This window comes from Ptychodera flava, chromosome 1 (assembly GCF_041260155.1).
Source record: "Ptychodera flava strain L36383 chromosome 1, AS_Pfla_20210202, whole genome shotgun sequence".
Classification (NCBI taxonomy): domain Eukaryota; kingdom Metazoa; phylum Hemichordata; class Enteropneusta; family Ptychoderidae; genus Ptychodera; species Ptychodera flava.
Genome location: NC_091928.1, coordinates 19,800,879 through 19,828,823, shown reverse-complemented (window position 1 = coordinate 19,828,823; position 27,945 = coordinate 19,800,879). Strand labels below are relative to the sequence as shown.

At 37.6% G+C, this 27,945-nt stretch overlaps 1 protein-coding gene across 1 annotated transcript in view; it reads right to left on the bottom strand.

Moving 5' to 3' along the window:
- The window catches only part of LOC139143335 (transient receptor potential cation channel subfamily M member 5-like), a 48,105-nt gene that overhangs the window by 18,369 nt on the left and 1,791 nt on the right, over window positions 1-27,945 (bottom strand). Inside the window, exons 3-7 of the mRNA XM_070713574.1 lie at window positions 27,139-27,207; window positions 26,530-26,697; window positions 17,683-17,827; window positions 16,997-17,046; window positions 450-533 (exon numbers count right to left, since the gene is read on the bottom strand). Coding sequence (XP_070569675.1) covers window positions 450-533; window positions 16,997-17,046; window positions 17,683-17,827; window positions 26,530-26,697; window positions 27,139-27,207 — 516 coding nt within the window. The remainder of the gene's footprint in view (window positions 1-449; window positions 534-16,996; window positions 17,047-17,682; window positions 17,828-26,529; window positions 26,698-27,138; window positions 27,208-27,945) is intronic.

The window sequence follows — 27,945 nt, the reverse complement described above, 5'->3', positions numbered from 1 at the left end:
TAGCTCACATGTGTGAACACGTGAGCTAAAATGGATCTCTGTTGGTAATGTGCAGACTAGGCGAGGGTGGTCGTCAATTCAACATACAATATACGGCTGGACCTGAATCCTCTACCTCTTTCTGTCTGGGCAAATATCGCATGACTTCATAATTGACGAATCTCCGTTAAAAAATGATGGAAAACTACATTAGCGAAGCATAAACGTAAATCGTCCAAAGAAGGAACATCTCAACTACCGCTTCATACTAACTTCCTTAACCGAAAGCTTTATTTACTTTTCGTGTTCGTCAGTAAATTGTAATTTTTGCACACTGGAATTGAAGTCCAAAAAAACGGCGGTACCAGATGCAAAATATTTTTTCCAACTCTGACCGATTTGAAATGACGTTTCAGGAGTTTCAGATTAAGGGTTTTAGTTTTCATTATCATGGTAATTTATTGGTTTACCTTTCTCTCAAAATGGATTGTGTCGATGTGGCCATACCATTGCTTTCGAAGAGTCTTCTGACAGCAATCGAAGGACAGGAACATCTATGAGGGGCAAAAGTTTACAGTTTTCTTTTTTATTTTCAAGAAGAAAAGTTAGCGCACTAGACTAGAATGTTTATCCAGTAACTGGGAAATGTAGTTTACGGTAAAACTATTGATTGCAAAACGTTAAATGGAGACAAAGGAGCTAGGGTAACACCATCGTGGGCTGATACAAAATTATGTTAAGATGAAAGAAAATTACTGTAACATTGACTACCAGGGCTTCTTGGTTTGATCGATTACAAGCCGAGTGGCTTGGTAGCTCTTTGCCACTCGAACTGTGAATTCAATCATATTTGCCCAGTTTCAGACCGTATGAATTGCAAGAAAATGTCACGACAGAGCGTTCAATTCCGTTGCTGAATCGTATCATTACCTTGGCTTTCCCCTTATTGCTACTTTAAGGCATGTGAAATTTCTCCAGTACTTATGTCTCTGCAGCAGGAGAGTTTCAACCTCTCCAGGATCTTGCTCATGTCCTATCTCGATGAGTCGTGTAGCTTTTGATTCGTACTCTCTGAAACATCACGTGTAACGGCAACATTAGAGTAGTGTTTAAAGACTGATCATAAATGTTCCAGTAAAGTCACATGATATCAGGGTGTCATGTGCGGCAATTCATCGTTCTGATTGGACAAGAACTCACTCCGACAGCTGTCAAATACAATAATCATAGCAAAACGAGCCCCTTATCTAGCATCTCAGGCAAACGACGATACGAAGTGTCCCTGTGGAGGGACACTCACCCTAAATTGGGCACACGTGTACCCTGGACATTTCGAACTGTAAAAGCACAAACTCTGCCATTTCGTCGGAAACCGAGGGGAGTACTATACTTTTACACTCAACATTTTACCAAATAAAAAATTAAAATAAAATAAATAAAGTAAACAGGGGTACATGCGCTTTGTCATGCATTGTACCAAAATCTCGTGTAATCCCGCCTTTGTTGGAGTGTTATTTAAATTTCAAATTTTTGTGCAGCGAAATGGGAATCACTTTAAAAATACTGCCTATATCCAATGTTTCATCGTTATGTGACTTAACCCCCCCCCCCACGTGGGGAACACCAATTAATCTATAGAAAAAGTATGCAATAATAATTACCTTGAGAGACACATGTACTTTTCATGTTCCGTATGTCGCTGGGAGGGCATTGTTTTCGCTACTTTTCGGAATCCAATACTGACAACCAATGACGCGATTACTGCATCTTCTTGTAACTTAGAAAAAGCAAACTCTGCCAGGAGGAACCTAAAAGAAACGAAAAATGACAAGGATGCTTTATCCCTTCGTTGGTTGATAACTGAAATACTTTATGCAAATTCGTGATCATCTTGACTTGGTCTTTTGTTAAATAAACAAACAAACAAACAACGTAAAAGCATATGACGATCAGCTCCTGTAAGCATTAAATTTCGAATTGAAGAACTCGCTAGCATTTAACTGTTTACATGATATACATATACTGTTTTAATATTTCTACGGAAAGGATACCATAACAACAAGCCCCCTCTGAAGTGCACCTGTAACTGAAACTTTGGCAAGCAGTAGTTATCCCCTGCAGAAAGCAGACTAAGTCGTTCAAACTGAATATGGCATTCTTTAACAAATTAAAAGGTAGAACAGCACTCACCTCCGTGTTTCAATTGCCCAGAGGAAAATATTTCGAAACGATAGCTGATTGGCTTCCTCTGGTGTTTAGGTGATGCCATGTGGGTATGTAAAAATGTTTAAATATGATGTTATGACAAGTAACTTGCATCAGTATACGTTTAAGCAATATTTGCTGTGTTGAACATTAATATTATATAGGGCTAAGCCCTTGGTGTCGCGCCAGGGGTTATTAAAGATTGGCAATGTTATTTGTAAACTGTAATTGTTACTTCATAAACGTTTATATGACAACTACCGGTATGCCCAGTTTCCCTCTGATGAAAGCAGTTCACGTACGTACACGACGTCAAACCCTGCAGCAGGGCAGGTATAGATTTCTGTAGCGTGTAAAAATTTTGGACAAAAATTGGCAATTTTTACAATGATAACAGCCTATTGCGATAAACAAGGGACGTATTATGCAATCATTACCATTGCAATGGTAACCGCACTGCCCACCTTCCACTTGCAAGCTGAAAACTATATAGCGTTCCGTCTAAAAACTGGCAATTTTTGAATCTAATTATTGACACAGGGGGCGCTCTTCTATAATTCAATCCCAGCATTCTTTGCGTATGCCCCCGTTCATATGCACGACAGTTTTCTCCCTTATCTATATTGACGATATTTTGTATCAGCGACAAGGTGCATAATAACATTTACTGGCTAATAAAAGAGGTATATTTTATAAAAGGCATGTTATATAATAGTAATTTGTTTCGTTTTTGTTTATTTACGAGTACTCAAAAAAAAAAAACATGGCGGCGCCCATGAAAGAAGGGTACACTTCCGGTTACTCGCATAGTATATTATGAATAAGCGCATGCGTAGTCAGTATGCCGCTGGCGCGACTAATATATTAGAGAAATACTGGTGACTTTTGACCAGACCGTCAGGAAATATTATATATTATTACATGCCTCGTAGAAATCAGTGCATTGGTTTGGATAGGAACATCCGTGGAGTTAGTGGACCCGTTTCCATGACCCGGTCCAGTGAAGCCCTTCGACGCTTTCGACGTCAAAGTTCGCTGATCACTGCGTCTCACGTGACCACACAAGCAGCACGTAGTAAGACGCAGATACAGGCAAACCGCCATTTTGAAAGGTGCTAGTTTTGGTCTCCCAGAAGTTGTTAATTGCGCATGTCCGCACATAGTGCATCCTTTTATGTCGCGTGCTTCATAGTCTACTCTGGTAGCTGGCAATATTTCAAAACTTGTAAGTATGGTTATTAGATCCTTGGTTAAATTCTAGCCATGTATGCATCATGAAACTGTTATAATTTTAGCTTTACTTCAAGTAAAATTGAACAGCCAATAACAACGCCCCATGGTTCACCCAATCAGATTTCGTAATTCGATATATGGAGGTTTCCCATTCAAACTTTTGACGTGTGACGTAATGACCGTGTTACAATGAGTCGAAGACGAGTGGTGACAAGATTATTACGTCACTCGTATTTTCTAGCTGAACGAAGAAAATATATCAGGAAATAATATACGTATCACATGCACAAGCCAAGAATTCATTGTTTCTGTAACGTAAAGTAATATGACGTTAAACTGGTCCAATAATTATGTCCATTCATGGTAATACATTGCCAGGGCCATGGAACTTTTGTGATTTACAAATTAAAGTAGGACCATCTTGAACCACTGATAGTTAGTGCTGGTACCAGGTGTCCGGAATGGGTAAGCGTACCCAGCTAGTATGCTACAACCGTAAGAATTGGTCCAAAAATTGTCTAAATATTGTATGAAATGATACAGTATATGAATCACTGCAATAAATCAAAGCCGGGAATGCTGTCACTAATAATTTGAGTGACCGAGGTGTCATATTTGGCCACAATGTCGTCATATCGACCGTAGAACTTTTTGAAAGTTCTCATGAGTCTTTTGGATGTGTATCCCTGTTTCACTAATTTTTGATATCAATGAGCTGTTTTGAAAATCTGTTTAAACGAGGAGTTTAAAGGAGTTTAAACTTCTGAACTGCTTTTGGAATAATATCAATATGCCGTGGACGGGTAACGTTGTTAATCATCTCTGGTCGTCAGTCACGTGAGCGAGGAACACGGCGCTTATGTCTGTGTACAGTGTACGGAGCAAATACCCTCTCATAACGCACGTTCTGCGAAGTTGATCCGATTTCAAAGATAGCATAGGGCAAGAAATTTAACTCAGACAAAGTTACGTATTTCTTCGAGAACAAAAATCCACTGAATCTCGGCGCGAACACTGTGTAACGTCGCGCCCAGCCGACCGTACCCTGGTTGCAATGCTTACGGAACGCACGGTAATGCGACCAGTTTCGAGTTCGTTGTTTTCGAAAAGTTGTTACGTAATTCCTTAGGATCATGCAAGCGTTATACTCTTACGCTTCGTAGTTATTACTGTCGTTGTCTATGAGAATATAGATTTCATAACACTACTTTTTGAGGCTTAGGGTGTAGCGTGGATGAACACTTGACTATCCTTTTACACGTGCAGGACTCTATGCGTCGAAAGTTCAGACGACGGTACGGTCTATACGGATACGAACCCTTAATTGACTACAAAACTTAAACAGAAGGTCTTTCGGAGTGGATGTTTTTGTAAGACTCTAAAAATTATGACTAGTTCTAACAAATTTTCACATTCAACGAATTTTGATCGCGGGAGAAACACGGGCCGTCATGTTGTTTGTTTACAAGGACGAGCACATCGAAGATCGATGAAAAAAGTCCCGACGCACCAAAATTGATGACAGACGCTGGTTGTCGTGATGTAGAACGACTAGAGAATAAATCCCGGTATTCCAGAGACGACAAACTTGGCTTGTGCATGAGACAATGGACCATATATACAGAAGTTAAAATCTAGAGTGACCAAATCTAAGTCATTAGGAGCGCTATTTATGAACGCAAACGCAGTTAGTTTATAATGAGGCCCGAAACAAACAAGTGCACAAAAAGTAGTAGACTAAAAATCTTTAATAAGACAGTAATTGATGTCAGAGAGGTATGTTGGTTTGTTTACTTTAGTAACTGCCCTGCGATAGTACTCTATGGAGAGAGTCTGCTCACACGACTATGAGCGTTGTGTTGATTGCACTGCAATGAATCACTGCCAAAACGAGTGGAAATTTACATTCTGACAGCACATAGTCTTAAAGAGCCCATCAATGACAAAAATAAAATTTCAACAAAGACGTCAATTAGTATTGTCAGGTTTGTTTTGCTTCTTCTCTTGGAGAAAACTGAGATGCCTATAGTAACTCAAAAGACAATTCGTCCTATGTATTTTCTGTCACGCATGCGTACAGGAATACAATATCACTATTTTATGTTTTAAAACCGCTCCCATGTTGTTTTCACTTTTGCTTACTACCAATGAACTCGTGGCTATAGGTAAAGGCTTTCATTATGAATGGCTTCAAATAATTGAAGGTTTTAGAGCAACGGTATTATTAGGTGATGACATCTTGAGTGTCTTCACATTTACTCGTTTCTGAAGTAACCTTTTTGAAACTTTAGTTATTTAATCGATAAGGGAAAGTAAGGGATACAGAGAAATTCACGAGCATCTTTGCAGTGTTATGACATTTTGTTCATGGGTGACGGTAATCGTTTTCCATGCAGAGGCAGCTCAACACGTTGATGTGTACATCAAATTCACGCTAATAATTATATGTGCAGAGGCAGTCATCATGTAATTACACTCGCGCAGATTACAATTTTTCCTAACATTCATCTTCATCTTCAGCGAGTATTAGTATGTTACACAACGGATGTCTCTATATCATAGATCGACGTCAACATCGCCTAAACATATCAAACTGGCGAAACCATCAATGTATGTATGTATGTATGTATGTATGTATGTATGTATGTATGTATGTATGTATGTATGTGTGTATGTATGTATGTATGTATGTATGTATGTATGTATGTATGTATGTATGTATGTATGTATGTATGTATGTATGTATGTATGTATGTATGTATGTATGTATGTATGTATGTATGTATGTATGTATGTATGTATGTATGTATGTATGTATGTATGTATGTTTGTATGTATGTATGTATGTATGTATGTATGTATGTATGTATGTATGTATGTATCTATGTATCTATCTATCTATCTATCTATCTATCTATCTATCTATCTATCTATCTTTACCCTCGATCTTAATCGTGACTTTCTACTGTATTCAAATTTTCTGAGCCTACCTTGGAATTGTAATTATTAACAAAATGTAGCACTTAATGCGGTGGTGACACTGCATTGCAAAGTCATACATAATTGTCACCAGTTACAGCTAATACTTGTGATTGTTTCCAAGAAAACATAAAGTGTTCACTGAGATCTCTAGATTGGTAAACCTCAGGTTTTGGCATAAATTCTGAATGTTGGTGTTTTTCAGCGGAGCTAGTGTTTCTTAGTGAAGAGTGGCAGATGTCGCGATTGCCTCATAAATCATTGAAATAACTACAAATACTCATATTGTTCTCGGTAATATCAGGTCTGAGTCAAGGAATTAACAAAGATGAGTATCAGTACAGCGATACCCGAAAAGGGAGGCAAAAACCGCAATGAAATCCTTGAATATAATTTAACTGATGAGACCTGACTTCAGCCATGTGCCAACACTACAAATAATTAAATATTATTCCCTAATATTTTTCTTCGTTCAGCTTGGAAAATACGAGTGACGTAATGACCGTGTCACCACGAGTCTTCGACTCGGTCATTACGTCATTCGTATTTTCCGAGCTGAACGAAGAAAAATATTAGGGAATAATATACTTATCACATGCACAAGCCAAGAATTTGTTATTTTTTGCAAAGTAAAAGAAGTTTTCCATGACGATTCCGCGTTTAAACTTTTGAACTACTTTAGGAATAATATCAATACGCCGTGCGCAAGTTGTCAATCATTTCCAGTCGTCCGTCGCGTGAGCGAGGAACACAGCGTTCACGTTCGTTCGTGTATGGAGCAAATGCCAGACGACCTCTCGGTCTACACGTACCTTACGCAAAGTTATACAATATTTCAAAGATAGCATAGGCCTAGAAATTCACCTCGGACGAAGAGACGCTATTTTTCGGGAACAAACATCGACTGAATCTCGACGGCGCGAACACTTTATACGTCGCGCCTGACCCTGGTTGCAGTGCTTACGGAACTCACGGTAACGCGACCAGCTTCGAGTTCGTTGTTTCCGCAAATTCGTTCAAAATATACAGGCGGTACACTCTTGTGTTTACATTATTCGGATTATTATTGTCGTACTCTGTGAAAATATCGATTTCATTACATGACTTTTGGAGGCATGGACACCGCACTTGACCCCCTTGTTGCAGTGGAAACCGTATGTCTACCGCATGAGAGTACACAGTGCGTCGAAAGTTCAGGCGTCGGCGAGGTCAATACGAATACGAACCCCCATGCATATTGGCGACAAAACTGAAACACGAGGGCTCAAAAATTTGCCTAGTTGATGTATTTTGTCAGACTCTAATAATCATGACTAATGTTTACGACATTTTCACGTCAGACACATTTTGATCATGGGAAAAATACCGGCCGCCATGTTGTTTGTTTACATTGACGAGCACACCGAAGATCGACGCAAAAAAAGGTCCGACGCACCAAAATTGATGACATAGACGCGGGTTGTCGTGAAGTAGAACGACCAGAGAATAAATCCCGTATTTTTTGTTCGGAGACGACAAACTTGGCTTGTGCATGTAACTCGCTTGTTTGAAATGTTGCAGTCGTATCATAAACAAGCGACCTAGCGGCCGATATAGCTCCGCTGTGTTTATGTAGAGAATAGCTATTTTTGACACATGTTGATGAAGAAGGTGGAAATCTTTGATAGTACATTTCAGCAGCCAGAAAAAAGTGGCTAAATTAGCTGCAAAAATACAAAATTGAAGATTTCATCATAATTAGAATATATCACATTGGATCATCCCTAAAAACATGTCAACCAAAGCTATCTTAAGAGTAGTTTTGAGAATAAAATTTTCTGACCAAAAATGGCAAAAATTGCCTCAAAATAAAAATTGCAGATTTCACCATAATTTCAATATATCATATATTACAATAATCCCTTGGAAACTGTATACCAAATATCAAAGCTATCGACTTGCAGTTTTTGAGAAACAAAGTTTTTGACCAAAAATGGCAAAAATTGCCCCAAAATACAAAATTGCAGATTTCATCATAATTTCAATAAATATCATTTAGTTTATCTGTAGAAACCTGTATACCAAATTTCAAAGCTATCAGATGAGTATTTTATAAACACACATTTTTTGACCAAAAATTGCAAAAATTGCCCCAAAAATACAAAATTACAGATTTCATCAGAAAGTCAATATGTATATTACTTAGTTCATCTGTACAAACCTGTATACCAAATTTCAAAGCTATCAGACCAGTGCTTTTGAGAAATACATTTTTTGACCAAAAATGGCAAAAATTGCCTAAATGCAAATTTGCACATTTCTGCACAATTTTAACAAATCTGAAATAGATCATCCCTAGGGACCCATGTTTCAAATATCAAAGCTGTCTGACTGGTAGTTTTGAAGAAGAAGATGTTTAAAGATTTTTTACCAAAAACGACAAAAAATGCCTTAAAAATACAATTATGCAAATTTCACCACAATTTGAACAAATCTGATTGAAGTCACCCTAAGTAAAAGGCATATCAAATTTCAAAGCAATCGGACAAGCGGTTTCAAAGAAGAAGATTTTTTTACCAAATACAGCAAAAAATGCCCCAAAACTACAAATATGCAAATTTCACCACGCTTTGAACAAACTTAAGTGAGGCCACCCCAAGTGAACTGCATATAAAATTTCAAAGCAATTGGACTTGCGGTTTCAGAGGAGAAGGCAATTGTTGACGGACGACGACGACGACGGACGACAACGACGGACCTATTTGATAAGCTCCGCGTCGCTGACAGCGGAGCTAAAAAATGAAAGTCAAGAAAATTTTGAAAGGCTTATTTTTTCATTTGCAGTCACCAGTGGCTGGTAAAGGGAAACAGTCGTCGGAACTGTGCCAGTGCGAGTTTCTTGTTTAAAACAATGTATTTCGTGCACGATATCTAGATGCACCCCGTCATCATAGCTGCAACATTTAAATTATACAATGTAGATTATGACAGACATGCTTTAACTTTCATCAATCACCATCGTACCTTGGATACAGTGTTTACATTAGTCGTGTGGGTCCCATACGACCTTTGAGAGCAGTTCAGACGACTGTATCCCTTTTAGGATAAATATTGAACGTTTCTCAGCTTGGTTGCCTTGTATTTCTCAAAATACTGCCGAGCTTCTTGACCATATTTTGACAAGAGACGTGATTTTTAAGGATACGGTCAACAGTTTCAAAACTCTGTTTTAACCTACCTTCATTAGGAAGTATTTTGTTGAACTTGTTGATGGATTTCGCCAGTCGTTCATCTCTCTCATGTTCTTCCTGATAACCTTTTCTATTTTCAGAAACATCCTGTCTTACAAATGAAGTGCATCTTAAACAAAGTTCTGTAAAGGCCATTATGTATGATCATTTTTGTACCAAGGAATGACAAATTTAAGGTGGTTAGATGGATAACGTTTTGTTTTAAAGCAACTTTCAAAAAATACTTCACATACAACAGTATACACATATTGACTGGCTATGAGGGCAACAGCATACGTCTGTACCCCGAGGGACTGTGAGTCACCCCCAAAAACAGACTGTTTCCCGAGGCCGTAGGCCGAGGGAAACAGTCTGTTTTTGGGGGTGACTCACAGGCCCGAGGGGTTAAAGACGTATGCTGTTGCCCTCATGCCAGTCAATATGTGTTTTGTAACACACCTCATCCGTAGCCATGCATAAGAACGTACTATACACAAAACTTGTCGCATGTAGGTCTATGATGTAATATGTTGGAGTGGTTCAGTAAGAAAAGTTTTTCCTAAAAAGACCGCAATACTTCTGCAAAACGTTCAATTCACCTTTGATTATAGTTTTTTATCCGTATCGAGTCCTTGTTGGAAACCATAGCATTCAATTCTTCTTCGGAAAGTAGGATAAACCAAGAAATTTCTGGATTATCGTTTCGATCGGCCCGCAGACGACATCTTTGTTTACATTCCGGTCCGCGTTCGCGTCAAATATCGTTTTTGACGTCAGCGGGCATCATTTTATAGAACTGATGCCTGGCAGGCAACAGTTCAAACGAATGATGCCTGATGATGTCGTTTACGTGGATCAGCACAAAAAGAACGCATCCCACGTGACTATCAATTGGCGAATTAGAATACAGACTGCGGATGAGGTGTGTTACAATCTAGACTCTCTCACAGCCCCTCGCTAGGTACATACTGTGCCTGGGTCAGTCTAGCTCAGTGAGCTGGTGCATCCAGTGAGAGACCTTTAACACGTGTATTTATTAGTCCCCGCGGACGAAGTCCGGCGGGGACTTATAGATTGGGTTCCGTCTGTGCGTCCGTCCGTCCGTCCGTCCGTCCGTCCGTCCGTCCGTCATCAACAGTTTCTCAGACACTGCTGAACCAATTTCGTTGAAACTTGGTACAAAGGCATAGCACTATGACCTACAGATGCACGTCGATTTATTTTGTGATACGATCGAATTTGGCCGCGAGGCGGCCATTTTGTTGCGATTTTTCATGTCTTTTGACCATAACTCAGACATCCTTGAGCAGATTATGTTCAAACTTGGCACAAAGGCATAACACTATGGCTTTCATATCCATGTCAAATAATTTTGCGATATAATCCAATATGGGCGCGAGGCGGCCATTTTGTTGCGATTTTTCATGTCTTTGGACCATAACTCAGACATCCTTGAACAGATTCTGTTCAAACTTGGCACAAAGGCATAACACTTGGCCTACATGTGCATGTCAAATTAGTTTGCGATACGATCCAATATGGCCACGAGGCGGCCATTTGTTTGCAATTTTTTGTGTCTTTGAACCATAACTCAAACATCCTCGAACTGATTCTGTTCAAACTTAGCACAAGGCATAACACTATGGCCTACACATGCATGTCAAATTATATTGCGATACGATCCAATATGGGCGTGAGGCGGCCATTTTGTTGCGATTTTTGAATTGTTATCTTTATTTGCGCTAAAGGCCACCGGCCCTTTGTGCCATACAAAATACCACACAAATAATACAGTCAAAGGTCAACACTTAGAAAAAAGAAACAATTCCGACAAGCAAAAAATTGTTACAATATCTTAGGAGTTTTCACTCCGTGTCTCGAATGCATAAAACAAAAATCTACATAAATTTCTGATAATATCAGAATTTTTACTTTGTAATAATTGTGTAAAGTTATCGGTATTTGGAAAAATGTAATAGCAACAGGGTATGTATTTTATCCTGATTTCTGTGTACATAGGACAAACTAGCAGGAAATGAAATTCGTTTTCAATTGACACTTTATCACAAATACAAACTCTATGTTCTTTGGCGAGACCCTCGTGTCGCCTTCTTTCAATATTCAATGAATGTGACGATATACGGAAGGATGTAAATACATTTTTAAAGACTGGTTTCATGGGAATGTGAAAATAATTTTCTAAAACAAGCGAATTCTTAAATAATGTATAAGTAGCTAATCTATTGTAACTATTTATCTGATCATGCCAATTCTGAACATCAATATCTGTGCAACGTTGTCTAAACTGAGATAAAAATACAACTTCATTTCCTACTCCCTGGCTGAGCCAACTTTCTGCAAACCCAATTGAAAAAAGAATACATTTTAAACTTGTTGCCCAGCATCTTTTATTTGTTCTGCCATTTTAAACTGCTCTTGTTTGTTGCGATTTTTCATGTCTATGGACCATAACTCAGACATTCTTGAACCAATTCTGTTCAATTTGGCACAAAAGCAAAACAGTATGCCCTTCATATGAACACCAATTTATTTGTGAAATGATCCAATATGGCTGACAGGTGGCCATTTTTTTGCGATTTTTTCATGTCTTTGAACCGTAACTCAAACATCCTTGAACCGATTTTGTTCAAACTTGGCACAAAGGCAAAGCACGTACTATGGCATGCATATGCATGTATCAATTAACCTTGCGATAGGTACCAATATGGCTGCAGAACTGCCATTTTTTGGAATTTTGCATGTCTTTGAAGCATAATTCAAAGGTCATTACACCCATTTTGTCCAAACTTGGCACAAAGATCAAGCACTATGGCATACATATATCAATTTACTTCGTGACATGTTCCAATATGGCTGCCAGATTGTAAATTTTTTTCCAATATCTCTGCCCGATGGTCTTTTTTGATTTTTTCATGTCTTTGAGGCTTAATCATATGCAAATATTCCTTAACCAATGTTGTTGAGACTTGGTACAAAGATAAAGTACTATGGCATACATATGCATGTCTACTAATTTTGTGCTATGATCCATATGGTCAATAGACAGCCATTTGATTTCAATTTTGGTGTGATTTTTATATGTCCTTGAAACATAAACATAGGTCAATGTCCCTCGATGGACTGATTTTGTTCAAACGTGATACGAAGAAAAAATACTATGGCTGCATTCTTGTGCACATTAAATTGTTCCATTATATGATCCGAAATGGCTGATGGCTGATTACAACAACATACCAATCCCATAGCATTTCGAAAATTCCACCAAACCATGTGTATAGTATGTGCCGTCATGACACTAGAGGCAGTGAGGGCATCGTTATGTGTGATGTAATCAAAAGTTCCTTCAGTGGTCATTACCGGCAGAGATGAGTCATTTATTGAACGTTCCTCAGATTACTTTATTATGCAAGTCACAGGCCTGATGCACCCGTTGCATCAATGTCATTCCACAGCGACCGAGACCACAGCTACCTAGACACCAAAGATTATAACAAAATGGACAAGCGGGGACTGTGTCATCAACGATGACTTGTTTAATTTCGATTTTCCCATTCGCTGTCGGGTCTCACCAACTTCCCTGATTTAGGGAAAATAATACTAATGAAGTATAGAGTGGCAGGTGAATTTCCTCAAATCAATAGCTGTGATACCGATCCGTTGTAAACATTATATAGAGTGACTAAGTAAGATAGCGCTAATTGATCTAATGGAGAATAAACAAAAGTAAGTTTAGCTGTAAATTTGTAAGTCACCTCATAAGCAAAGGAACTCCATGAGTCTTCAATCAAGTAGATTGTTCCAAGTTACGGTTAAATTAATTGGCATTTTTAACAAAGGAGAACAAAAGATAAAAACTGCATACACTCAATGTCAATGCTCCCAACCGCAAGATCTCTGGTCCTACCACTCAAAATTTGTGAAAGAGATTGACCAAAAAAAATAAGGCGTGCCGATTGTTTCAAAATTAATTCAAATCTTTGTGACAAGCGAGAAAAAAAATCGCTGGGTTAAAAAAAACGAAGGGGGTCATCCAAGATAAAAAAGATCGCTATGGGTTAATAAAAACGGAGAGGGTACTGTGGTAGATAGAGAAATAAAATCGCCGGGTTAATAAAAAAGAGGGTTACATGCAGAAACCATTTGGGGTATTGAAAAAAACGAGGGGGGGGGGGAAATAGGAGGGTACTATTCTAGTGGTAGATCCAAATTAAAGAAAATCGTTTGTGTCATTAAAAACGAGGAGGGTTAGCGCTGGTGAATATAAAAATTGGGTAGGATTAATATTTGTGAGTATCCAGAAAAAAAGTGAAGGGTGAGAGAATACAGTTTCAAAGGGGTTGGAACAAATAAAATTGGGAAGATCCAGAAAAAAACACTTGGGAGAGAAAAAACGGAGGTTATCACCATTCAGCTTTGGAAACAATACGAGTGTATTAGGACGCAAAACTACAGTAGCTTCATGAATGTCAGAAAAAAAGAAGATATATAAAAGGATATGAGAAAAATACCGTCAATGACGCTGTAGCTTCTCTAATGCGTGGCCAGGTCAGGTAATTGGTTGTCGGCATGGAGTTGTTGGCAAATAGTTGATGATATAGGAGCATGAGGTAGATTATGGACCCAAATAACCCAAAAGATGATTAATATATGTTAAAAGTGTTTAAAAGTAATTTCTTTTCAAAATTGAATTTAATCTGTGACCCAAGGATTTATTGTTTGAGTTTAACATATTCAAACATTCCAGTTTGTTCAATCATCTTGTGATGACTGAAAAATAAAAATTAGGGCAGAATAACTGTCTTTGTGATATAAAATTATGGGTTGACATAAAAATAATTGTTAATCTGTTTGAAGTGCAACTATACTACAATTTAAAAAAGAAAAGTTCATGCAGAAAAGGTAACATATATTGTCAGCAGTGTTAATGTTGACTTTACTTCAAAATATGCCTTGGCCGGATACCAAATATAGGGCGAAATATTACAATCAGCCATGCTCAGCAAAATCTACTCAACAGCATTTATTCTTATATAATTTGATTTGATTTGCTTCTGTTATCCTCCTCTGATAGTCAGTACAATATGGAACTTGAACACAACTCTGTGAATAAGTATGTTGTAAAGGGAATGGTATGGCTGCATCCACATGCAGCAATAGGAATGCCTGTGTCTTTTGCCCCTCATTTCCAACCTACCGCATCCCTGAAAACTAGTTTGGTCTCATATGTTATCTTATGTTAATAATTTCTGTATTTGTTAAAATATGGCAATCTCAACAACTTTTGATCATAAACATTTTCATTGCCTTTTCCTTCATTGTAACTAACCAGTCTGTAAAACTGTTAAGTCTGAATCGTACTTACATCAGCTTTCAATACGGGAAGCATCAGCGTTGAGAAACCTTTACGAGCATCCCTTATCGTCGGATCTCGGCAATCTGTGACTCTCAGTCACAATTGCATCGCATACAACTAATGTAAGTGATTAATATGGCCGCCTGCCTTACAGTTCGCAGGGAAATAAAACACGAAACATCCGGATACAAACGATTGATAACCCTTCACTTTCTTAATACACGACCTAGTGCTCGTGGAATTATGAGGAATTTAGCTGTTTCGAGTTTAGTTACCTTGTTGTCAACTTTCTTCGGTCATTATAAAGTACACCATCGACTCTATATTGAAAATAATGAGTGAGCTGTGGGATCACCATTCATTTTGTACTTGACCCAAAACAATGAGAGAGCTAAAGGATCACCCCCTTCTTTTTTGCAGTTCGCCGAAATGATCCCGGAAAAAAACCCAGGATACCAAGCCAAGACCACCCCGAAGTTTTGTTTATTTGTCCACCCACTCCACAAATTTTGAGTGGTAGCGACCCTATCTTGATTTTTCCCACCAAACAAGTACTCCACATTTTCAACAAGCACGGCTCGTTTTTTTTCTCAGTATCCTTTTATATCTCTTCTTTTTTCCTGACATTCATAAAGCCACTGAAAAGTTTTGCATCATGATACACTCGTATTTTTCCCAAAGTGAATGGTGATAACCTCCGGTTTTTCTCTCCTCTGTGTTTTTTCTGGATTTTCCCATTTTTATTTGCCCCAGCCTTTTTCCCGGATCACCACAAATATCTGAAATAATTTTGAAACTGATGGATCCTATATATTTGATCCTGATGGATCAAATAGAATGATACAAACGATTTTCTTTAATTTGGATGCACCACAACAATAGTACCACCTTTTTTACCCCAGCGGTTTTTTTTTTGATGTTACCCCCCCCCCACCTCATTTTTTCATTACCCCCAGATTTTTTTGTGGATGCACCTCTCCTTTTTCATTTACTCCGGCGATTTTATTCTATATCTACCACAGTACCCACTCCATTTTTATTTACCCCTAGCGATTTTTTATGTTAGATACCCCGTCCTTGTTTTTTGTTAACCCCAGCGATTTTTTTTCTGGATTCTCACAAATATTTAAAGTAATTTGAAACAATCTGTTCGCCGTCGATAAGAGCTGATGCTGATGACAAAAGACCGGCTCATTAGCTGTTTGCCCGCAAATATTCTCGCCTGCCAATGTTCGTTCAATTGCTATTCAATGTAGTCACACTAAAAGTAACAAAATGCAACTTGTCGACACAAAGGCCATCTCAACTTTTGAGCACTATCAACATTTTCGGTACCTGAATGTAATCAGTCATAATTACTGCAACATTACCTTCATCTTGCGTCGTTCTTTAATTATTTGTTTATTTACATTGATTGTTGCTCTAAAATCCTCGCTAAATAGGGCAGTAATGCCGCGTATGTTTTCGTTTCTCAGTGCGCGCCACATCCTTTTTTCTTCTTGTTCCTCTCTCTGCAAAATGAAAGATAAATTATTAGATGTTCACCCATTAAATATTTTACGTCATAAGATATATGTGCTTCCTACAGAATTGATCGCTCATTGGATGATGGAGCCAAAATGAAATGTCCAACAATTATCTCTACAACGAAGGGTTGAATAACTGAGTTACAGGTACTTTTTACAGTTAGAATTTGGATACGTCCCCTACAAGAGGAAATCGCGAAATAATCACTCCAAGCACCAATCAATTTGCATAACCTTCTAGCAAAATAAGTCATCACAAGCAGAAAAATCCAGTACAGATTCAATAGATTCAAATACGCAACCCTAGATCCAAAAGCGATTAAATTGTCCTGTTAAAAATTGAGCTCACATTTTCACACACTGCACTGGTTGTAATCGATCACATGATACATATCTTAAAACCGTAGCACACAATGTTTGCTTGATGCCCAAGTGAATATCAAAATATCAAACTGGTTAAATTGTAATTTCAGCAAAACATCTCGGCATACCTTCGATGCCTGAGGAGTAAACTTTTCATCACTTGTTCTGTTCGACTGGACTGAGAAATTGAACAACAACAATGATATAATATTAAAATAATGAAGTAATGATCTCTTTCAATAAACACGTCTTGACTCTTACATAATTCATTGGGCAAGAAATTAGTAATCTCGCAATATGATACATGTTTGACAACGGTGTTGCAAACCCGCATGATGCTGATCTTCGCGTTTTGAAAATCCAATTAAATCACCTCGGGAGGTACGATTACTGAAGACGAATAGCTTCACAACGATTTGCAAAAATTGTGTAATCACACGCGCTGTCTTTCTATCAACATTGTCTAATGAGACAAACTAGCATGCACTATGGGAGTCGGTTGTATACATATTACTGATAATGTTTAGTCATTTGTCTGTACTGTCTTCAGCGATCAAACTTGCTTTGTGGTCAATTATTGACATTTATGTAAAAACAATCTATGTCATTCGATCCCATTTGACGTTTGACCATATTTGATTGGATGTGTAAGATTTTAACATATCAAGGAGGAGCATACCAGTGTTTGAATTCTCGCAGTACCTTTTTATCTCGATCGATCACTGAGTCTATGCGAATAATAAATTCAGATTGTCGAGATAAGTGAATATTCCCTTCTGACTTTGCGACTTTTTATGCGGGAAGACGATCTCACCTCTGGCGATAGCCTTTAGAATGATCTCCTTGGCACCTACACTTTCTTCATAGACTTTTGACGTCTCCGCAGCTTGACGTACGACGGCACTGAAGTCATGAACAGCTGCTCCGTGTATTTTATCACGGTGATCGTAGAACGTTAGCTTGATCAAAGTAGGAAAAATGAATATATAAGTAGAAAATGTTAAGATACCGCCGGAGGAACGCCACATTTGAATGATAGGGCAAGATAGGCCTAAGGGAAAGGGCCTGGTTATTACTTTATATACTCTCCAACCAAGTCAAAGGTCGAAGACTTGCGAACAAGTATGCTAAATAAGAATAATAAACACATCCCCATCGGATAGAAATCAGTACAACCGTTTTCAGAATTAGATAGCGAAGCTACTGCTGTGAACTGCAATAAAACTGTTTACACTAATTAGTTTCAACTGTAGCTAGCTGGCAAAGTCGATGATTAACAGAGTCAGATGACACCAGATCCGCTTTTCCTCTGCATGTGGGCTGTCAAACTAAACTAACGGAAACTCCCCAGCTATAACACACTACATAGACACGCCAAACTGGTTTGAAATGAGGGTCAAAGGCTACATACAACTGGCTTCAAGATCTTGGAATCGAACTTGCTTTCTTGTTTTCTTACCAACGTATTATTCGCCAGAGTTCAATCCGACAGAACGGTGTTTTAACAAACTGAAGACCATGCTAAATAGGGACTACTTTCTACCTATTTCACATGATAGCGTGCCTGTAGCAGTGTATGAAGCGATAACAACGATTAGTGCTGATGATCCTGTCGAGTTTTACTGTGATACAAATTATTTAGTAATATAGTTTTTAACATGCACCGGTAAGCCAAAACAGACCCTGTTATTACAAAGCTTACTTCATGTAAAACTGTAACCGGAAAATACTAGTATATTATTGCGTGTGTTTGTGTATGTGTGTGTGTGTGTGTGTTTGTGTGTGTGTGTGAGAGAGAGAGAGAGAGAGGAGAGGAGAGAGAGAGAGAAGAGCGAGAGAGAGAGAGAGAGAGAGAGAGAGAGAGAGAGAGAGACTTTGTCTCTGTGTGATAAAGTGGGTTACAGCACTTAACTTTTCGACAAACGTCGATTTATTTTTATTTTTCAAAGTTAAGATACGTCGATTTATTTTTATTTTTCAAAGTTAAGATAATTGTGTGTTTGAAAGTAATGTTAGTTGTCTGTTCTCATGCGCAAGAAGGTGCCCATTTACTTGCCAGTGTTGATATATTGTAACAATTTGAATCTTTTTGTGTAACCAGTATATTTATTTTCCTGCAATAAAATATTTCAAACCAGATTGGCGTGTTAGTGTAGTTTGTTAAAGCTGGGCAGTTTCCGTTACTTTATTTTGACTGCCCACATGCAGAGTCAAAGCCTATCTTGTGTCATCTGACTCTGTTAATGTTGTCGACTTTGCCAGCTAGCTACAGTTGAAACTAATTAGTGTAAACAGTTTTATTGCAGTTCACAGCAGTAGCTTCGCTATCTAATTAGAACACTCTATGTCAATGAAGTGCTTAATCGCTACGGCACGATAACGCTTGAAGACTAAGTGAATTTCTACTTCTTTTGCTGTACTTCTGACTTGACAAGCTCACAAAAATCAATTATAGAAGATGCCGTGCAACTGAGCAAAAAGTATCATGAAAGAATAAATGGGTTCAATCAGCCTTTTTCATTTACGCACGCCGTGCTTTCAAGGGAGCTATTGATACTGGGCCTGGTGAATTTCAATCTATAACCATCGACAATCTTATACATGAACTACAATCTATTTAGGAGGGCAACTGCACAGACTCCGCCATCTGTTCCTTTTTCAATAGTAATAACGAAACAAAATACTATTCTACTCAGTAAATTGTCTGACACCTTCTGGGATGATTTTTGTATTTTCGGCAAGGCATCTCCGTTGATTACACTGTCGTTGAAAGACAAAATTACATTCCGTACAACTCAATTACAAGCTTTTTTTACATATTAATCATACCAATTACTCAATATTTGCTCTAGTACTTCACATTTGAAACATCAATTATTCTCTATTAATGAAAACCTAGTTATGGCAGGTGGAACAAAGGGTTATTACCGAATCTGAAAAGCGCAAATTTCTGCAATATCTTTCCAGACGTCATCTTCCATTTCTCCGGATAATTCTCCTCGGTAGCTCTCGACTCTGTCGTACAGGTCTTCTCGGAACTTTTCAATAATCATCTTCTTGAAAATATCTTCGCTGTGCCTTTATAAAAAATATTACAATATTGACAAACATTTTTCATAATCTAAATAAAGTTTCTTAAACAGGTATGCGAATTAGATGGCACGATTAACTTTGACATACATGATAATACAATGTGGTGAATATAATCATACACCTCTAGATACGAAAGGGCGAGAAAACAAAATGTGTACCACATCCCGCGTGAGTTCTGTTTTGATACGTTGAAGCTGTCCCCACCATAGTACTGGAAAACAAATATTGTCCTAAAACGTTTGCTTTGCTCATCCTCACCGTGTAATAATAAGTTTTTGACCCCCATTTGTGATGTTGTCAACAAAATCGGTAGCCCCACCGCTTCCTTTGAAGAGTACAACCGGGATTGGATATTTACATCTTAAGCAGTCAGCAATTTCCTTTATAGTTTCAACTCCGCCTCCAACGCACAGAAGTACGATAGAACGATCTTCTGCTGAAAAAAAGGATGTTAGGAGAAAATTGTCGCTACAGGACAGTGCCAGACATTTTCAAGAAGGCTGCAATTACAATAATTTTGAAATAAGGGGTTGGTACAGCAATATTTGCTCGTATTAGACGGATACCCTACACTTAACTTCAGATGTCGTCGTACGTAACACGGCAAAGTTTGCTAAGAATCACTTTTTGCAAAGATTAATTCCATTTTAAGCAATCTGTGAATCGAAGATTAAAATATTAATTGGGTTCACCTTTTAGCTTATCAAACAGTAGCAAGTTGGGTAAGAAAGAAGTGCAACTTGATGCACCAGAATTCCTGGCTCCACGTTTCACCAGGTTCTAAGATTTCAAAAGAATTTAACCTCACTTTGACCGGGTCAAATTTTGTGAAATTCAAGTTTTCACATTATGCTCTTCAAATACTATCAAAAAAGACTTTTGCTTAGTAAGTTAGTAATCAAGTTCTTAAGGTGGCGCTGCATGTTGCCAACACAGTTTTATTCAAAGCTACATTTCTCATCAAAGATTACAAGGAAACCCTCTCATAGTATATATTTTCAAAAAGCAGAGAACCTTAAGTTTAGTATGGTAGCAATAATTTACATAAAGGGGTGTATATTTAGGGTAAAAACTTGATTTTGGTATTAAAAAAATGATAATATTAATTTAAGTCAAAACCTTGACACTTATTTTCTAAATTGTTATATTTTACTCAAAAGAAAAGTATATGTAGAAAAAAAACGACTATTTTGTTTTGCAGTATCTATCCTCTTTCTAAAATGTTATTGGTTGAAAGACTGATACTAAAAAAGTAATTAAAATTCTGATTAGCAAAATTAAAATACCTCTTATTCAAAATGTAAGAACTTTATCAAAATAGTCGTTTTGTTATATAGTATTTTAAAACATAATGTGAAAATTTCAGAAAATTTTACCCAGCCAGAGTGAAGTTTAATTCTTTTGAAATGTTGGAATTTGGAGAAAAGCATACATTTGCATAAATTAACACTTCTTTATCACGCAACTTACGACTGTTTGCCAAGCTAAATAGTGAATCCAGCCAATATTTTAATCTTGGGTCAACAAATTAATTACAATTGAATATTTGCAAAAAAGTAATTTTTTACGAAAGTCACTGTGTTGGGTGCAGCGCATTCTTAAATTTTGGATAGGGGCATTTCAAGTTACTTTGCTTATTTTGATTTTTTATCACTCTTTTGAGTATCAGTCTTTCCAAACCAATGCAATTTTTGATTGAGGATAGATAATGCAAAATAAAATAGTTATTTTTAAACATATACTCTTGTTTCGCCTGAAATGTTAAACCTCAGAAAATAATGTCACAATTTTTACCTTAAATAATGTTTGTCATTGATACCAAAATTGACATTTCCTACCGCAAATATATACCCACTTCATCCTTCGAGGACAATATTGCTACCATTCTCAAGTTTATATTCTCTGCTTTTTATAAATTAAAAATATGAGGGGGCTTCCTTTTCATCTTTAATGAGAAATATTGCTACGAAACACTGTGTTGGTTAAGTGTGATGTCGCGTAAAGCTATTGGATACTACCAAATAGCGGATACCCTTTGTTGCAGATGTCATTTTGAGCTAAAAGTCTTTAAAAATTGAGTTATATTTAAAGGATATTGCAGTTTGTGCACTTGGGGATCTTGTTATTTGTAAACAATGTACATCAAACTTCAGAAACACTTGATACCTGATTTCATTCGGAGACACTGCCGATAAATCATCGAAAGTTTAATCATAAACGCGCACTTAAAGCCTGATTTCACGAATCAACACTCACGAAGCATGCAAATTAGCAGATAATTAGTAATTAAAACACATAACAAACATCCATCAAGTGTGACAATGTACGTACCTCGAGCTTTTGCAGCGGCTTTTGCCAAATAGTCTTGAAGTTTTTGACGAATTAACCTTCCTTTCTGAAACCAAAAATCTTTTTTGCGGGATTTTACTAACAGAAAATGGGTGTGTTGTTGGTTCGGATTTTTTATTCTTGTTGCATACCTATCGCCTCCTCTCTGCAACAAGTCATTGTCAATAACATTATCCCCTCCAAATATAAATCTTCTTCTCAATAACGACAATTATTATAAATCTACCATCGAGAACAATATAATTTTCGTGCGCTAAAAAAGCCGTACGGAACGCCCTTCCGTAACACGTACGGTTTCCAGGCGCCCCATCTCCCGCGGCTGTATCTGCGTGTTCACTGTTGAACGGTTTTAAAGCATGGTTGGCTGGCGCGATGTGGTGTAAATCCTCAGTATAATCGAGTTACGGCGCGGCGCGTGGTGTCTGTAGCGATTGGAATGCACAGCGCCGCAAGTGGTGGTAGGGGAGAAAAATCGGCGACAATCAGGCGCATGCGCATTAAATTGAATTCTTACAGTTCAGGTTTTGATGTCTACGGTCAATATACTAAAAGTAAGAGCTATTTCGCTTCATGCGTACGATTCTCACTGTTCCCATATCTGCCACTGGCGACGCTGTGCATTCCAATCGCAACCACCTTAGCCGATTAAACTCACATGCTCAAGATTACATACACCACATTGAGCCAGCCGACCATGGTTTCAAGGGACTCATTGGAAGAGTGCCAGAACATGCCTCGCGCGCGTCTGTACGTGCGTGTGTAGTGCACACACACATCTAGTCTGGTTCCCTGCCCCCTTTCTACCGTTGGCTGCGCTACACTCACGAAAAGGGTCAGGTATGCGGCAGCCATTTTGCCCAGATTTTGGGCAAAATGGCGGATGCGCGTGGCGCGTGATGTCAGGCTGGAATGTTCGAAATGACTGCGCCCTTGACAGTAACTCAGCAACAAAGTAGGAGGGGCAGTTACATGAACATTACACAAGTCTTCAAAAATCAATGTTTCATTATGCAAAACGTCGTACAAGGTGATATATTTGTGAAAGAGCGTACATGTACGTCATCCGAATGACAGAATCGAATTATTTCTTTGTTTGTTTTTGAAATTTGAAATAACATATAACACTGCAGCGGACGCAGCAGACGCAGGTGCTCCCCTTAGCCAATCGACATGTTCCATAGTGTCGTCCAATCAGTGCCGTGAATAGAATGGCGCATACCTGACCCTTTTCAAGAAAGGGGGCAGGGAACCAGACTAACACACATCCAGAACTTGCAGAAGCGCGTCCGAGATAGCGTTCCACACTTGCGCTATAAACGGAAGAAAAATTTTGACATTGCACGAAACAGTCACTACTCTGACAATTTGATGCCCGGTGACAAACGTAAGATGTATAATAATAGGTTATTACGAAAATATAAACCGCAAAAGATGCACGAGGACATTGGCGCAGCGATGCTCGGCGTCAATGTCCTCGTGAATCTTTTGCGGTGTTTTCATAATAACCTCGTATAAAGACCAAAGTCTGGTATTCATCATTGAGACAATATGGACCAAAAAGGATGATTACAGTTTTTGTTAGTCTCATTTTATGACCTTAGGTGGAATCACAATTTTGAATCAAATGTTGCCACAAGTCGACGCGATCAATGAATGTGATCAGCTAATAAAAATATTCTCTGTAGGTTTAACAAATGGATCAACTTGGAACTAATCAGGATTGGCGGGTTGTGATGACTAGCAGATTTGGGGAGAATGAAAATAATTATTAATAGTACAATTAATAGAGGAATTCGTTGATGTAGTTGAATTGTGTTAAAAAGAACTAGTGTAGCTCATTATGGCGTGATTTGATGTGCTTCGATGATTTTGATGTGCTTCGATGTTTTGATGTGCTTCGATCATCAATAATCAAGTCCAGTTGCTAAGCGTGATCTGAAATTCTCATTTAAAACTAAATTCTTGAACTTATGTGTCAGGAGGTGATCATCTTCTCATTGAAGCCCTTTGTCGAGTAGGTTTTATGATCAAAGCAGTTTTGGCTTCACGAAACCTATGAAAACCTTCTCAAAATGAATGTATACAACCGGAAGGCTCATTTTAAAAGCTCAGTGATTCGGAGAAATTATATTCAAAACTCTGTATAAACTCTATACTTACACTTTCCCTCGCTCTCGCTGCGCTCTACTATATTTTGGGTCTCGAAGAAGAATATACAAGGAAACATTACATAACATAGAGATTGGAGGGACAGACCAGCCTAAAAATGTGTGTGTTATTCTGCCTTACACAGATGCAGCTTTTGTAATTGTTGATATACCTCTTACCGAAGGTTTCATTACTATTCCATCAGTGCTCTTTGTTGACTCAAAATGACGTTCGCTGTCTTCCGTCAAAAGTCCTAAACACGTTGTTGTTTTTGTTTTGCGCCATTCCAGACTCTTTAATGCTTCACCAACGTAATGGACCACCCCACGATCCACACCAGATGTAACAATTAGAGTTTTTTGTTCGTTTGAAAATATCTACGAATAAAGAGACACGATGCAATAAATTAATTGTATATAAGATATTCACCATCTGTGTTCTTTGACACAAGTGTGTCAAATCTCTCCTTTTTACCAACCTTGTCAACAAAAAGCACTTATGCGAAAGGTACATTCTATGGAAATTGAAAGCAATGTTCGCAAGAATCCAGTAGATTTACGATCGAATTGGAACTCACAACGTACGGCACCTGCGACCTGGCGAAGACATCACACTTAAAAACGCTCTGGCAAAGTCTCACCCTTAAACTAGAAATCTACTAAAAATTCTCACGTATTTCAGTATAAATTGCAAGTGTCTGTAAATCGGAACTTTTGCCACATGTTTGCAACGACATTGGAAGTGTTATGATCAACATCATAAACATACTTCACAACAGATTAGTTCAAATTACAGGTCATTAAGTATATATATATAATTAGCTGAAACGAAATTTTAAATTTCTTTGATTACTGTCATTGTATAACCACTTTATATAGCAAGTGTAAGTGCCTTTTGTCAAGTCCTTCAAGCCATATATGCCAAACTGTAAAAACTCATAAGATATAGCATTATCAATCAGCTGACATGAAAACGAAAAATATATTTTACTAATTCGGCATAATTGTCTCATTAATATACATAGCAAGTTTCATAAACTTTTTCAGACTCCTTCCAGTCTTACAGTATATCCCGAATTGGGAAAGTTAGTTTAATATGCAAATTATTAACTTGCTGATATAAAAATGCTAAACAACTTTCATTAATATCATATTTCTTTAATATAAATAGCAGGGTTCGTCGACTTTCACCAAGTCAATCAAGATATATCCCTAATTAGAAAAGTTTGTTAAATATGCAAATTAGTACTAAGATGTTTTAAAACAATCGAAAGTGACTTTTGGCACTATTTTTACATATGTCACAGGATTACCAATCTGTTGGAAGCGAAATAAAGTTGGCATTTTCACAGACAGAGTTTATATAGTGCATCTTTTTTTTTTTTTTGCATGTTCTAAACATTTGTGACACTTTTGAATTTTAGCTTTCGATTGAGGTAATTATCACTGCTTTTAAATATTTACTAACAGCTTACTTTCAGCAAAATGTTTCACGTGTTTTGTCATCTGCAAAGCATATTGACAACAGATCATAAGCCACTAAACAATGTGTACATCGAAAACCATGGTTAAGAAATTATTTCACGCTAAATTATGCAAATTAGTTATTATCCCGTACTACTTTCTATTAGTAAATGTTCTCGTCCGCTCCTGAATAATAATAAATATTGAAGCGGTTTGTTTATCTGGGGAGAAAAATAATTATTGCGATTAGCAAAACTGTGTTTATTTTGAACATTTGGAATCAGAATTTTATTATCTTAGTGAAACTAATATCTCGGCACGAACGGAACAAATTGTTACTAGTAACGATGGAAGCGGTACCGGCGAAATCTAGAAGATTTGCTGCGGTCTCGGCCAAAGACGTCAAAGCTCTCGTCGGGTTGCAAAAACAAAAATACCGTTATGAAAACGCGTCGCGAAGTTGTTGTTTTCAACGACTGGGGTCGGACAATAACATCAAGAGTATTCCACCGGTCGAGCTTGACCCACTAACTACAACCTTTCGATCTGGCAAGAAAATTATCATAGACTGCAATGGAAATATCACTCGACATTCAATACTGATTAACCTTTTCCAAATCTGGCAGGAGATTGCGTTTTAGACTATCGTCGAAGTACACTTCTTCCTCTGTTCCACCAGATATTGAAATTACATGGTGAGGTCCGTCTTTTGGAATTTTTAATTTGGAAAGAACATTATGCAGGGCATTATCACTGTGTTCACTGCATGTGAAATACTACAGACAAAATGAAATAAAAAGATGAGTGAGCAACATGGTACAACAGAGAAAATCTGGCGACATAACCAAACAAACCATATGACATTTACAAGTCAGAGAGATTATACTTTTGATCTCTCCTATCTGACTAAATTGTTTGAAAAATTATCAATGTTTAGGAATATGGTGATAAAAGGGACATTAGAGGTGTATATTGGTGATATTTCAGAGAGACTCTATTTGGAGGTGCCGCAAAAAGGAGCAGCATATGATCGTATTTGTAAGTTACGTAAAGCCAACAAAATTTGCTAATGAAGACCGGCATAAGTACGAAATTCAAGTCAGAAATGTTGGCCGTCACTAAAATACATTTTCCATTTACATTACTGACATTCATAACTTGATCGATTGCTTCTCATGTACATTACTTTGATTAAAGTAAGGAAATCCCTGACTTACAAGTTCCACGTCTTCCGAATCTTCTGAAGGAGTACATCTCTCATCTTCTGATTCCGAGTTCTCTTGTATCTGGTGAGAGTGAAATGACAAGTTTCAATTAATATCATTTCTGATTCTTTTAGATTTTGAATTTCAAACATATTTAACTCTTTCAAGTCTGAAATTTTTTTGTATAATACATAATTACTGTATGTAATCAGACGGTTAGACCGGAAACTTAAACATTTATTAAACGGGAATTAAGCCACGAGACAGTGGCTTCACGCACCAGCTTAAACTTTATGTTGCTGTCTTAAGTTTATTAAATATATTGAGGCGCGAGATTAGATTGTTTGTGTATCATTACCTGCTATAGGATTGTTTTGATAACAAAATTATTCATATTCTTCACAACTTGTATTCTCTTTTTTGTACATTTATTTTCTTCTCTGGTCGGCTACATTTTGGTACATGGCTGTCTCTCGCTATTCCATCCTAATTCGGTACTTTTCTTTCTTTGTAAGTGTTTGCCTTCCATTGGAACGTTTGATTTGGTAAGTTCAGTTTGGTTGAATCCACTCATCTCTTGTGCTGCAATGCTAATTCACTCGACTTGTTTTTTTGCCTGTCACTATGTGCAGTAATACCTTACATATTTCTTTTTCCCGAAGTGGTGACGCTCGTAATGTCCTTTTGTGACGTTAGCACCGACATTTCTCTGCCACGTTCATTTTTGTATTTGCCCAGGTATTCTGACAGGCAACCTTCGGCAAAAGTGAAAAGTTGATCACCGAAATGTCTTTTTGATCTTGTTACCGTTAGTCTGAT